The sequence below is a fragment of the Monopterus albus genome, unplaced genomic scaffold (genome assembly GCF_001952655.1).
Source record: "Monopterus albus unplaced genomic scaffold, M_albus_1.0 scaffold89.1, whole genome shotgun sequence".
NCBI classification, from domain to species: Eukaryota; Metazoa; Chordata; class Actinopteri; order Synbranchiformes; family Synbranchidae; genus Monopterus; species Monopterus albus.
In genome coordinates, this window is record NW_018127969.1 from 535302 (window position 1) to 549699 (window position 14398).

The following is a 14398-nucleotide window of genomic DNA, read 5'->3' on the forward strand; positions in this document are numbered from 1 at the left end:
GACTTCTATATCATATACATAAACAAAGCACACTTCTTTTTACCTCTAAAATGGCATCATTGGAAAGACACGCATGTTGGAAGGAAGAAAAAAGCTTAACAGTTTGTTTGGTCTTTGAATACAGCACTCAGCAACAATACATATCAAACTGTAAACATTCATTTAGATGACAGAAAACAGCACATGCTTTGATTTGGGGAACCTGGGAATGTTTGATAGTTTTGCCTAAAAACTGCTCAAATAATTGACTAATTGACTGATTACAGTAGTTAGAACCCGTACACCAATCTGACCTCTTTCCCAGGGATACCGGACCTTCCTGGGATTCCTGGTCGCCCATTTTCCCCCCTCTCTCCTGGTTCGCCCGGGTCTCCCTGAAGAACAGTTTTGAGACCACTTCAATAAGCAAATAAATACAAATAAACATAAAGGTTAAAGAAAACACAGCATGCCTCTCACCTTGGCACCTGGCCTCCCACTAGCACCAGAAGCTCCCTGAGGGGAAATGTTTATGTATTTTCAGTTTGTGCCGTTTTGGGGCATGACTTGCACTGACAGGTGGCACAAGGGAGTGTTTCATGAATAACATCAAGCATCTGTAAACATTATGCTTCTGCCATTTGTAGTTGTGATACAGTGGTGACTTCAGAGTGAACTTACTGGCTCTCCAGGCTCTCCTTTAGGTCCAACAATACCTGACACCCCTGACCCTGGAGACCCCTTTGTGAATGACAGAAAAGGAAATGTCATTTGGATATATGTATGCCAGGCTGCATGTAAAAGTCATACTGTACACAAACAATTTCACATTTTAGGGCATTGCCATCCAGTGGTTGCTCACTTTCTCTCCTCTTTGTCCTGGCTCTCCTTTTTCTCCCCTCAGCCCCTCGCGACCAGGCAGGCCCTGCTCCCCCTGTGGGAGAACAGCAAGGAAGAGGAACGCCATCAAAGTGGGCAATGGTGGTGCCAGTGTAAAGCGAACTTTGTTAAAATGATAAGTTATGAGATCAGAATTTGATCCTTTACCTGTTCCCCTTTCTTTCCTGGAAAACCCTGAGCCTGAATAACACAGTAAAGACTTGTCATTGCAAAAAAGACAGTAGGTGCATAATGAAAATGAAAGGACAATTTAATTATTATATGTCATGATTTTCTTATCTGATGACTCACACTTCTGCCTGGCTCCCCTCGTGCTCCGTCATTTCCCTGGGAACAGAGAAGTTCATTTATCTTTGCTTGGAAATTCATCACATCAGATTATGAAATCTGTGATGGAATCACATTCCTACTGACCTGCTGCCCCTCATATGATCACACTTAATTGAATCAGTCTCACCTTTTCTCCTGGTGGTCCACTGGGCCCTGGTAAGCCCTGATGACAAATGGAATGAGTCATTCATGAGACTCCTGGTGCATTTATAACAGTTACACCACAATGTAACTATGAACCAAAAAGTATACAGATTAGTCAGACCTATGTCTGTCACTCACTCTCAGTCCTGCTGTTCCTGGGGGGCCTGGCTTCCCTGGGTCCCCCTGAGAACACACCATTATTCAGACACCAGCACAAAATCCCACTAAAAACAACAGATGTTGAACAAAATCATAAACTAAGTCATTGCTGCTTTACTCACTCTCTCCCCAGTTTCACCAGCTGGTCCTCTCTCCCCCTGCAAAGAGACATGTTCAGACTTGCGGCCTTCTCGGTTAAAATAAAGCAGTATTCCTTTTTTATCAGCACATACATGCACAAAAAGCATGATTTGTGACTGAAGCTGGAGCATTTCCAGGATCTAGACTCTAAGAGGAAGGGCCCTCGGTGTATATACAGCACAGTGCAGTATGTTGCTTTCAACATGTACTATAGTTATTTGGGACAACAAGCACTTGTTTAAGCTTCTTGCTTCTTGCAACAAGTATTGTGGGTTGCAATCAAGAAATTTCCATATAATATAAACATATATTTATGATGCAAAGAGGTTTTATTTTGAAGCCATTAGCAGACAAAAAGGACACTGAAGTTATTTCAGTTCATGTACAAACAGGTTCTCTACAAAATGTTTTTATTGGTCTGAAGTGAAATGGCTGTGGCTGCAGTCTTATCTAACCAACATTTTAAACTTAGTTTTTAGACCTCTATGAGCCTGAGGAGACATGCACGTGTCTCAGAAAGATAGTTTAAAATAAATTCTTACTTTTTAATTTTGATGAAATTTACTAAACCTGGTGCATACCTGTCAGTGTGGACCACAGTCATTTATACATGCATGTATGCACACACACAAACAGAAATGGGTACAGTACTGACTGACTCACTTTCATATCATGTGACTCACCCTGTCTCCCTGTAATCCAGGCTCCCCTGGCTGTCCTCGGTCACCCTACCAGAACAGACAGAGTGGCAGAAGTCATTCTTATTTATTTACACCTAATATCTTAAGTGATTTTTCTTACCTTTGTCTTACCTTGCTGGAAGTTTCTCCTGGAGGCCCACGGGGGCCCTGAAAGAAATGCAAAATATAAGAATTCTTGAACTCATGTAGCACTTGCAGCCGTATTTTGCCATATGCACTAAGCTATTTTATGAGATGCAGGAATTGATAGCGTTCTGTCAATTCTTGGCCTTACAGCATTATGATGAGTTCAAACAGGCACAACACTCCTGTCATTTGTTTCACAAATCATTACTGTACAAACTGCAGAGTTCCCAGGAGTTTGGTATTCTACAAAAGGCAGTATGACTGTGCTTGTGTCACAGATCTGGATGTGGATTTTGCAAAACAGAATTCATCATAACACCATCAGCCATCCTTTTATGGCACTTTTCCATAGTAAGCCTACAGTGTGTCAGACCTACCCTATCTCCAGGATCTCCTTGCCTGCCTTGAGGTCCAGGTGGCCCAACAGTGCTGTCACCCTGAAAAAACAACCACACATTATTTCTATGATATAAACAACCTCATGTGCTCCATCATTCATACTCACTCAACCAGCAGGTACCTTGTCTCCTTTGCTGCCCTGTGGTCCTGTGAGCCCTCTAGGACCTTGAGGTCCTGGAGGACCCTGAAATTAAAATGCAATTAGTAAATGCAATAAATACCCCTACATGCACACAGTGTTCATCTGCAAACCGAACATGTCAGCTCACCACCAGTGATTGACAGCACTTACTGGGGAGCCCATGTCGCCTTTCACAGCCACCCCACTGCCTATTCCTGGAGGTCCCTGTCGGCAAAGAGCGATAAGGGCTGAGAATCATTATGCTTGTATACACTTGAGGATATTTCTGCAGTGAGAGGACAAGCTGGTAATGGTGTGACTCACCCTCTCTCCTGGGCTGCCCTTGTCTCCCTGCAGAAAGAGAAACAGCGAGAGGATGCTTAACTTTTATGATGGTCCATGATAACCTACCCAAGGAGCTGTCATGATTCATGGGTATACACACATATTCACAGATCATACACAAACAACCCACCTCAACTGCTACCTCAACTTTTTGGACAAGTTGATATAGGAAAACACAATATCAGGAAAAGAACTAATCACTGAAATAACAGACACATAACTGATCATTCTTTTAAATTCGCAGAAAACCATCATTTTCATTACTGAAAACCGCTGCAATGCCACTTAAGCTGGAATTAAAATCCACACTCAGAAATGTTTTAAATGGCATGATTCATTTGTTGTCACCACATATGTAGTAAAAACTCCATCAGTATCTGTCTCAAATATCACATCTGGCTTTATATTGTGTAACAAAAGTAACTCCTAAAATCTGAGATTTGCATGCACATACAGAAAAGCATCCACTGAAGAGAACAAGTGGCTCAATGCTACCACCATGTGTGTGAGTCTTAAAATAACAGTTTCATCCTGGAGCACTGGTTGGAGCAAATACACTCCATTAAGAATTCATTAACATCTCTAAAATGCCTCGAGTTTAACACACATTTATTTTGCTGTACGTGGAAATATAAACATAGGAAAACACAGAGAGCATATAATTTGATCAGATATTTCAAAATGCCATCTGTTATTACAGTAGTCACGAAACAGCATAGCCGATGCCTAATGTATTTAACAATAACTAGCACTCAGAGAGAGCAAACCTTCGCCAAGGCAGATCAGCTTTTCCATAATGCCATTAAACAAAATACATGAATGAGGACGATGATCCAGAGAAACAAAATGTGTCTGATTGTTGCGTGGGCCCTACCCTACCTCTCCAGAGAATTTAACCAAAGTTCATTCATAACTTTTTGAGCTATGCTGTGAGCAATCCATGAATAAAACCAAAAACCAGCAGTGAGAACATCACCTCCTGAGCAGAGGTAATAAAAATAAAAACTGTTTTTTTTTTCCACTGATAGCAAAACACTATAAACACTGCTCCACTATTTTTTACTTGGACATTTTTTGACTATTTTCAGTGTGTTGACTGTTCAGTATCAAAGAACATTCCCCCCCAAAACAATGTCTTTTTGTATTTACCAGTGAAATACTTGCAATACCAGTATTACTCAGTTGTGTGAGTATTTTCACTCTGAATTGTTTGACAGAAGAAGTAGAGGAGGCAAACCTTGATGGAAAGTCCTGGTGTTCCTGGTATCCCTGGGCGACCATCCTGACCTGGTGTCCCATGATATCCAGGGTCCCCTTTGGCCCCGTCACTGCCTGGGCGACCTGGAGTACCCTTCGTACATAACACAAACACTGGTCAGTATATAGAAATGAAAGCTGATGATTCTTTACACAGTACCTGAACTCTCTGATGCAGCTGAACATGACATTACAGATTACAGTGCAAGTTAAGCACTTGTGGACTGACTCATTTGAAATAATGGAATTCTATCTGCAGCATGAGATGGGTGTGAGACACACATAGAAAACACTTCCAAAAACATGTTCAGTGTGGATTAGAGGTTAGGCTAAACGTGGTCATACAAAGCAATTTTAGGATTGTGATACAAGTTGTTATTATGTTGTGAGCATCTGGATCGTGATGATGCTTATGTTTTTTTAAGAGCATTCTGTGCCGGCTTTGCAGTTTGTTGCTTACCGGTAACCCTGCAGTGCCTGGTTCTCCTTTCCTCCCTGGAAGACCACCTCCAAATGAGGATGGTTCACCCTAGAACATCAGCAAAGGCATGAACAGACACACTTCGCACATCATTCTACACATCCTGTATAAACTATCCATCCATCCATTATCTATACTGCTTACTCCTGAATAGGGTCATGGGGGCTGGAGCCAATCCCAGTTGGCATTGGGCGAGAGGCAGGGTACACCCCAGACAGGTTGCCAGTCCGTCACAGTACTGTACAAACTACTTGTCAAATGCATATGAAAACTGACAACACTCAGAAAGTGCTAAGCTCTGCCAAGGCATCTCACTTAATAACACTGCATCTAAAAGCAACATTCCCATCATAGTCTGACCCTCTTAATATAATTTGTCCACCATGAAAACCTACCCCTAGCATTTGGAATCACATTGACACTATTATTAGATTGAAAGTTGTACATGAAAAACAATATTTCAGAATTCTTCAGGATCTAGCTCAGTAACCCTTGAAGATAGGTCAAATCTGTTGACACGCTGCTCAATAGCAGTTTCAGTACTATTTGTTGTTTCACATTAGTGAGTTTTCTGTGAATATTCTGGATCAACAAATCAGGAATATTATTTGGATCCATCGCAGACTTTGGTGTGTATGGTAGATCAATTTTTGTCCAAGACAATATGTATGGAATTGGCCCTATCTCACAATAGTGAAGAATTTTAAAAAATTTCCTGGATCCGGATGATGATCCAGATCAGCACCAAAATCTAAGGGATTGTTCCGTGAGTTGCACCCTACCTCTCCAAAAGTATTCACCAAAATCCATTCCGCACTTTCTGAGTTATGCTGTGATCAAACAAATCGACAAGCAAACCAACAAACACCAGTAAAAATGAGTTTGCTCACCCTTTCCCCTTTGTCGCCCTTCAGCCCTGGTAGCCCTGTCGTACCCGGTTGACCCTAGAACAATAGAAAAAGACTTAGGAAACACCGGGCTTCATATTCAGACCAAATAAGTCTGCAGCTCAGCAGGGCAGTTACTCACTGGGTTTCCTCTATCACCAGGCGGGCCTTGTGAACCCTGTAGGACAGAAAAACAACAGCATTTTGTTGACAGTAATGACAACATCAACACATCTAGTAAGTCCATGGGTTTTGGTACCGCTACTCACCGGGGCCCCAGGGGAACCCTGTCGACCTGGCAACCCTGTATTTCCATTAATACCAGGAAAACCCTAAGCAGAAAACAAAATGTTTGTTACTTTTTAATATCTGGACAAGTCTGTATGAGGTTGGTATGTCCTTAGCTGTACTCACTCTATCCCCCTTTTCTCCTTTCACCCCCGGTGAGGGATCAACCTGGATAGTTTGGCCTGGTGGACCTTGGCGTCCTTCAGGGCCTCTCGGGCCGTCCCTACCAGGCAAACCATCACGACCCTACATCACACACACACATACACACACACACACACACACATAAATGAACACACTGTACTACAAATATTAAAATGAAATACCATCATATTGCTGTAATGCTACATAGAATTGTCAAGATCAGCATTAATGAATGACTCACAGGTTCTCCCTTGAACCCCTGTGCACCGTCTCTGCCTCTCTCGCCCTGCGGAGTCCACAAAACATGGCACCTTAACAACTCAACATACAAATTACAAGAGGAGTGGCAAAAACTGAGCTTCTGCACCATACCTTGTCTCCATGTTCGCCCTTCTCACCCTAAAAAAGTTAGGAAAACTTGTTTAAAAAAATCATAGGATGGGAAAGAGGGGAAAACCCAAGAATGTTTCTGGCAGTTATCAAATACACAGTATGTTCATTAAAGTGGAGCCGAGTATTTCTGATACACTGAACCTGTGATAATGCTGACAAAGGCTGGAGTACAGTATGAAAGCGCAGAGAACAACTCACCCGAGGGCACTGAATGGTGCACTGCTCTGGACCTGGAGGTACCTGAACAAAACAAATACAGAAACATCAGGCTGAGGAGAGAGTGTGTGCTCTTTGTCTTTCTATTATTACAGTAATTCAACTCCATGCTATTTTCATTACAAACAAAAGCCACAAAACACCATAAAATTTGTTTGACACAGCATTAAGACAATTTATTTATTACTTTGTCTGTTGGACACTGATTGTGTCAAGCTTGACTAATTTGAAAAACATGCTATTTCCAGGTTTCTTCTCACTTCTGGTGTTCTGGCAACTCCACAGAGCAGGTCTGCCAGATCAGAATGTATTGTATCCAGCTGTGCTGCATCACGGATAAACAGGATGTTCTGGGTGTTGTGATCCGTCACAGCCCAGCGCAGCTCCTCAGTATCCGCCTGGTCAATACCCACTGCTAACACTGTTACACCTAACAGACATGCACACACACACACCAACAGATTTGTCTCACCTCACAGGCAGATTTTTTGGATTTGTGTGTGTCGTGTACACATAAGAGTTGTCAGTGTAAAATATGTCTACATATACTGTAGTTGAAAATACTGTGTATGCAGAAGTAGACTCAAGATAAAAATATTTCCCATGTTTTTGTTTGGCTCATTTAAGTTTCAGATAGGGGGAATCTGTCACGAGTTAGTGAATTAAGACAATATGTGGTCTGTGGCTTTAATATTTAAAGGTTTAACTAACTAACTAACTATATTAACCATCTATACTGATTTGCTAGGGTCAAGTATTTACATCCAGCTACATTAAGCCAAAGTTACATTTTACAGATGAACAGAGCTGAACTGCATTGGTTTGCTCAAGCACACCTGTAGTTCTCAGATTGCTGGCTGCAAGAGTGAGGTTGTCAGCTGATTTCTTGTCAGCGATGATGACAACAGCACCAGGGACGCGCAGTCTCCGTCCATATGAAGGGGTCAGCAGGTACTGTCTGGTGAAAGTCACCGCCTCGCCTGCAGGGGGAGACTGACAATATCACAACTGCTAACGCACACACAACTGCAAAGAAGGTGTTCAGTGTGTGCAGAAAAGATAACACAAGGAAGGAAATGTTAAGGTGGAAAAAAACTGACCTATATTATTCCCTGGACTTTCATCAAAGGGTGTGGACCAGATGTCTTGAAGCAGTGTGTCTAACCTGCCATGCTGATTGAGCCGGAACCGCATTTTGGGTCTGTAACCATATACTACAACACCCACCTGAAACAGGCAGAAAATAGCCAAAGTTTTGGCAGTACACAGCTAAAAAGAAATGATAATGCCAATAGGTTCTGTGAGTTACAGCATTAGCCTTGTACCTCTCCATTTGGAGATTTCTTTTTCAGTAAGATTACCTGTGAGTTGCGTTCTCCAATTGTGCCGAGCGACCGTGTTGCACTTGTGAGGAGCTGGCGCAGAGGTCTTGCATGACTAATGCGATCGGTAGATGCCGGCACCAGAAACACCACATCCAGACGCCCACCGTCACAAACTGAGGACAGAGGGGTTTGTAAGTGTAAGTAAGGTATCAAAAGGTGTTTATGGGTATGGTAAGTATGTGAAAGGGCATGTGTCGGTGCTTTACCGGTGTATTCATCTACGGAGCTCTCTGTTCCCAATCCACTTTCAAAGATGGGCTGCACACTAAAGTGATACTGACGGCCCAAACGCAGCCCAGGCACCTGGTAAGAGATGGACGAAGCAGGCAGCGTAACAGAGAGGCCTCGACCAACATCTGAGAAACGTGAACAAAAGACCAAATAAAACTGTTGAACAGGCATGAGTCTATGACAAATAATTTATCAAGGTGTATAGTAACATGTATCACCTGTCTCCTCTCTCCAGCGTAGAACATATCCTTTGGCACCTAGTAGTGGAATCCAGTTCAGCCGCACAGAATTCTGGGTAATCTCTGTCACTCGTAATGTTATGGCAGGCAGTGGGGGAGGGGTGGTGGGGTCTCCAGCTACATACAGATACAGAGCATCAGCAGATGAACAGTGACATTTCATTCAATATATTTGTTGGGATATAAGATTTTGTACTGTATATGCTCCAATACTGAAGTTTTGCAAACAAGAAAAAATATTTCTATGCTCATTCACACATCAAGTTCAAAGGCTTTTTAATGACTTTCGAGGTCTGACAATTTGAAATACTGGCAGTATGTTATATTTTACTATATTTAGCATTTGTGAACTACACTATTTTAAAAGTCACATCTTGTTAAATACGTCCATTCTTTTAAAAAGACTTTTAAGGCCATCGTTTATTTTCTCCAATCCACACACCTCTGAGAGTCATTAAAACTTGTGGGAACCTTGGAATAAAGTCTGAATAAAGGAACACAGGACTCACGTGTGGTGACTCTAACAGACACAGGGTTTCCCTCTCTGTTTTGAATTAAAGCCTTGACCTGCACTTCGTACTGAACTCCAGAGTCCAGTTCATCTAAATCCACTGCCGTCACATCTCCCCCCACCAGTCGAGTCCTCTCTTCACCACCTATAGCACCCAGTTGCAACAGTTAGTGTAAGACAGACCGACTGCCGTAACACATTCATCACCGAAGAAAAGATCTTTGTTCTCACTGAAGTCAACATGCATATTCTAACTACAACTTGATTAATAATTGTTTAATTTCACACATAAGAAGAGCTTTAAAATAAACTCCGATGGATTCAAAGGGCTGTGAGAGAAGATTTACAGGCCACAATAATCCTACCGTCTATTCTCTTCCAAGTCACACGATAGGCTGTTGCTCCCTGCACACCAACCCAAGTGATTCGGACAACCTCTCCACGGGGCTCCAGGACTTGCAGTGATGTAACAGTCCCAACAAGATCTGAACCTGCCAATCAGAACAGCAGACATGTGAAGCATTACTTACTTTTACTCCTGATTATTTTATTTTATATCCACTTAGACATGGCTAGGTTTCTCCCAAAGACACTCGGGACAACAGCAGTAATGACACTGGTTAAGCACGGTACCTGTTTTGACATTAAGGATGGATGGCTTTCCCTCTCGAGAGTCACTCAGTGTAGAAACTAATACACTATAGGCTGAATCTGACTGTAGGTCATCAATGGTGAAGGAAGAGACATCAGCAGCCACAGTCCGAGTTGTTTCAACTCCTGCTCCAAGCAAAACATGGCAGAAAGATGGAAGTGAAGAAATTAGTGCCCTTCTCCGACCACATGAGGACCGAAAGAGGCTGACAGCCAAATGACCACTAAAACTCTAAATACTAAGTATTCACTATTGAATATGTTGCACTGTTATCTTCTGAATGCATCTTGTGTCTGTAAAATGATGAGTATTGAATGCTAATAATTGCTTACCATCATCACGACGCCAGGTGATCTTATAGCCAGTTGCCCTTGAGGAAAGTAACCATTCAATGCGTATCCTCTGAGATGTAATATCAACAATGCGAAGCCCAGACACTGATCCAGTGAGGGGATTAGTCCGAGCAGACAGTGTCAGCACCTCTCCAGTGTGTTGGCCAGCAACAGCTGCAACACCAATAACCAGCGGCTCATCTGGTTGCAGGCCGTCTATAGTGTAGGAGGTGGCTTCTGCTCCCAGAAGACGGGACTGCTCTGCACCTGTAATGCAAAACACAAGGGAATATAAACCCGCCCGCATAAACTACAAACCAAAACACAGACAGAAGTGAAGTTATGAAAGTCTGCTACTATATGTTAGGTCAGAACTAAAGATCTTCAATGTACAATACAAATGCAGTGCTACAGAATTCCAAAGGATAAATTCACAAATACATTACAACACACAACACTACTTACCGTCGCCTTGTCTCCAAGTAACCTTGTACCCTGTTGCCCTAGGAACACCTGTCCAGGCAATTCGAACTCTCCGACTGTTTGTGTTTATCACTCTGAGGTTAGCCACTCTGCCAACAGCTTGCTCTGAAATGACGGCAACACACTTCATTGTTCAACTCTTCTCAAGATGGCAAGAAAGTCATGTAGAGCCTGAGTATTACTCTTCTAAGGCAACAACAGCGACGGAGAAAAGGTCGCACACCAGGAAGCCCATCTAAGGCAATGGGCTCTTAAGGATACTTATAAATATTTAGACACGCGTGTATAATGTTGCCTTGACTGAGAGATCCACATGTAAGACTAGTGAATATACAATATTTGTTGAACAGCACTTAAGTTTCAAAATGCTGTAGTTGGCAGAAAAAAGCAAAGACTCAAATGCAGGAACATTACTGTCAAATAGCGAGCACAGCAGTGCATCATGTCCCTGCTAGACGCACCTGGTTTGATGTAGACAGTAACTGGGTCGCCTTCATTTTCTCCCACAAGTGCTGTGACGCTGACACCATAAGACACACCCACTTTCAGGTCTCTGAGGTCAAGGGTCGTCTGGTTTCCAGGGATAATCTGCATGTCCTCTGTTCCCTCTGAAATGACATGAAGCACGATTCACAATCATGTTTTTATCCATAGTTGGGCAGTAAAAATCTAAATGAACAATAAAATAATTTGTGAAATCCTTTACTGCACCTTCATCGTTTATGATAACGATGCGATACTGCGTGGCCCCAGTTACACCTGTCCAGCCAAGTCTGATAATACTGCCCAGAGACTCCACAACTCGCAGGTTAGACACCCTCCCCACTGTCTGATCCACTGCAACATCAGAGGGTTAGGACAATCATGAAAAAGGGCTACAAGCACAAAAAGACACTTTGATAGCATAGATAATTAAATGAAAACATATTCAGAACTGCAGGAGTTTGACCAAAGTGCTTTAATGACCCATAAAATCAATACAAAATTCAGAGTTTAGAGTCTCTGGCTGAATCGCTGACCTCTGGATACAGGGGACACAGGTGTGGCTTCCTCACGATCTTCGTACAGGGTATACAGGGTAATGAGATAGTCTGTATTGGGCCGAAGGCCTGTTAGCAGATGGGTGGAAGTGCTTCTAGGAAAGGTCAGACTCTGGGCACGGCCTCCTGGAGACAGAGCAACAGTCCAAGATCAGTGGGTTGATATTCACTTTGCCTATAGTTATAATATATACAGACGGGTAACAAATAAAAGAACCCAACAACAAAGTGTCTCAGTAAGGTGCTGGGCCGCCACATGCTGCCAGTACAGCGTCAGTGCATCTTGGCACTAATTCTACAAGTCTCTGACTCTACTGGAGGCATGAACACCATTCCTCCAAAAGAGATTCCGACATCTAGTGTTTTGATATTGTTGGTGGAAACGCCGTCTAACATGTCGATCCAAAATCTCACAAAGGTGTTCAGCTGGGTTGAGATTCGGTGACTGTGAAGGCCACAGCATATGATTGACATTATATTCATACTCAAACCATTCAGTAACCTCTCGTGTACTATGGGTGGGGGCACTGTCATACTGGAACAGACCACTCATCCTGGTTTTTCCTTTAGTTTGTCACCCGTCTGTCAGTCCTACCAGTTGCAACTAGAAAGCAGAGCTGGGATATAGTAGAAAACATTATTAGGCTATACATCAGTCAAATCATTAAGCCATCATGATGCATATCACTGTTATCTATATTACCACATGCATATCTGACCTTCCCCCTCCCTCCACTCCAGGCGGTACCCCTGAGATGACTGAATGACTCTCCAGGTGAGGCGGATAGAGGAGGGGCTGGTGGTAGCTGCTCTGAGCTCCTGCTGCTCCCGACCCTCTGAGGGAAACACATGTTATGTAATATGTCTCTGATCCCCCATGTGGAAGCATGAAAGCAAGAGGAAAGAGATGAAACAGAAGAAATGGGAGGGTTACAAGGAATGAAAGCGCCCTAGGTCTGAAATGTGGAAGAATTTATAGGTAAATGGCAGGAAAAGGTGTGTGCTTAGGGTGTGGTGATGCTTCTGAAATTCTGATGTGCATCTACATTTAAATTTAATATGAGGCTTCAGAAACCTGAGTTCATCACATCAAGCGGGTAATTTCCAGAGTTACAGTCTCTGCTTCCACAGACAGAGGAATTTTAACATAAAGCAGGAATTTGGTACAAAGCATTACTTGAGTATTGCAGGTCACTCTTAAAAAAAGGGATTTTAAACTGAACAAGGCTTTATCTAGTTACAGAATAACTACAATTAAACAGAGTAATAAGAGGGAAAAATATGAAATTACAGTATCTTCTGAATACTGAAAGCATCAGTGAACTCACTGCACTGCTTTTAACTGCAACCAATGTGACAGAAATGTGAATATGTACAGGCAACCCAACAAATATACAACACAATCACCACACTCACATACAGACACACACAACAGATATTGAGTGAGATGTGCACAGAAACATAATGAGCGTTAGGAGTTTAGTAACTGAGCTTCTCTGTTTGATGTAATCGAGCATCTCATTGGCCCCAGGACAAGAACGAAGAACAACTAAGCCAAATAAGTGATCATGAATATACACGCCATGCTCCAACACCTTTTCAAACCCACAGTTAATTTCTACATGGAAACATTTTAACACATTCACATACAGTACAACCTGTGCATAGTCACGTCCAGACTTTGGTGTTCTTATCTTCAGGATTTAGGAAACTGGTGTGAAATGATACTGTCAATGTTCTTGTAATTAAATTACACTTACAGACATGTCAGACACAACACCACACCTCTGCCCTCGGGCTGTCCCACACAACATACTAACACTTTCTAACACTAGGTGACCACAGTTCTTCTCTTGTAACTGTGATGGACATCAATAAAAGCGAGGTGTCCATGGGAAGAACACAGGGCAGAGAACAACAGGCCAGTATCTGAGTAAGTAACAAACAATGTTGTTCCTCTTAGGCCAGTGAAACCTTTCACTGTGCAGTAAAATATTCAGTATTTTACTCCATAACGCATCGTTTTGTGTCAGGGCCGCTCGGCGGCCGCTGCCTCTCCTCCGTCTTTCTCTCCTCTGCTCTCTCTATCCTGTGGGCTCTGCACCTCAGCTGTGTTGCATTCCAGTAATTAGCGACTGGTTTGTCAATGCACACAGCTGGGGTGCATCCCGATGATTACCTTCGCCTCCTTATATAAACCTCTGGCAGACGCTCCACTTTTGCCGGAACATTAACATAGTAACGCGGACTGTACATTTTGGTAGAATGCTACGCTGACAGACACTGTGCGTTTTGGCTTGACTCTACCACACTACCTACGAGCTACGCTAATTTACACTGCACTACATATTATACAGTGCCTTGCGAAAGTATTCGGCCCCCTTGAACTTTGCGACCTTTTGCCACATTTCAGGCTTCAAACATAAAGATATAAAACTGTAATTTTTTGTGAAGAATCAACAACAAGTGGGACACAATCATGAAGTGGAACAAAATTTATTGGATATTTCAAAC

The 14398-nt window shown here is 42.6% G+C and overlaps 1 protein-coding gene across 1 annotated transcript in view; it reads right to left on the minus strand.

Moving 5' to 3' along the window:
* Positions 1 to 14398, minus strand: part of col7a1 (collagen, type VII, alpha 1) — a 62048-nt gene that overhangs the window by 35435 nt on the left and 12215 nt on the right. The window contains exons 13-51 of the mRNA XM_020607746.1: positions 12604 to 12720; positions 11864 to 12010; positions 11556 to 11681; positions 11306 to 11452; positions 10827 to 10949; positions 10362 to 10628; positions 10011 to 10154; positions 9743 to 9868; positions 9376 to 9522; positions 8846 to 8983; positions 8603 to 8752; positions 8373 to 8509; positions 8112 to 8238; positions 7848 to 7991; positions 7272 to 7441; positions 6994 to 7035; positions 6775 to 6801; positions 6644 to 6688; positions 6385 to 6504; positions 6240 to 6302; positions 6113 to 6148; positions 5974 to 6027; positions 5063 to 5131; positions 4583 to 4696; positions 3325 to 3351; positions 3172 to 3225; positions 3001 to 3063; positions 2858 to 2917; positions 2466 to 2501; positions 2337 to 2381; positions 1635 to 1670; positions 1492 to 1536; positions 1337 to 1372; positions 1171 to 1206; positions 1027 to 1059; positions 842 to 913; positions 661 to 720; positions 460 to 495; positions 294 to 374 (exon numbers count right to left, since the gene is read on the minus strand). Coding sequence (XP_020463402.1) covers positions 294 to 374; positions 460 to 495; positions 661 to 720; positions 842 to 913; positions 1027 to 1059; positions 1171 to 1206; positions 1337 to 1372; positions 1492 to 1536; positions 1635 to 1670; positions 2337 to 2381; positions 2466 to 2501; positions 2858 to 2917; positions 3001 to 3063; positions 3172 to 3225; positions 3325 to 3351; positions 4583 to 4696; positions 5063 to 5131; positions 5974 to 6027; positions 6113 to 6148; positions 6240 to 6302; positions 6385 to 6504; positions 6644 to 6688; positions 6775 to 6801; positions 6994 to 7035; positions 7272 to 7441; positions 7848 to 7991; positions 8112 to 8238; positions 8373 to 8509; positions 8603 to 8752; positions 8846 to 8983; positions 9376 to 9522; positions 9743 to 9868; positions 10011 to 10154; positions 10362 to 10628; positions 10827 to 10949; positions 11306 to 11452; positions 11556 to 11681; positions 11864 to 12010; positions 12604 to 12720 — 3500 coding nt within the window. The remainder of the gene's footprint in view (positions 1 to 293; positions 375 to 459; positions 496 to 660; positions 721 to 841; positions 914 to 1026; positions 1060 to 1170; positions 1207 to 1336; positions 1373 to 1491; positions 1537 to 1634; positions 1671 to 2336; positions 2382 to 2465; positions 2502 to 2857; positions 2918 to 3000; positions 3064 to 3171; positions 3226 to 3324; positions 3352 to 4582; positions 4697 to 5062; positions 5132 to 5973; positions 6028 to 6112; positions 6149 to 6239; positions 6303 to 6384; positions 6505 to 6643; positions 6689 to 6774; positions 6802 to 6993; positions 7036 to 7271; positions 7442 to 7847; positions 7992 to 8111; positions 8239 to 8372; positions 8510 to 8602; positions 8753 to 8845; positions 8984 to 9375; positions 9523 to 9742; positions 9869 to 10010; positions 10155 to 10361; positions 10629 to 10826; positions 10950 to 11305; positions 11453 to 11555; positions 11682 to 11863; positions 12011 to 12603; positions 12721 to 14398) is intronic.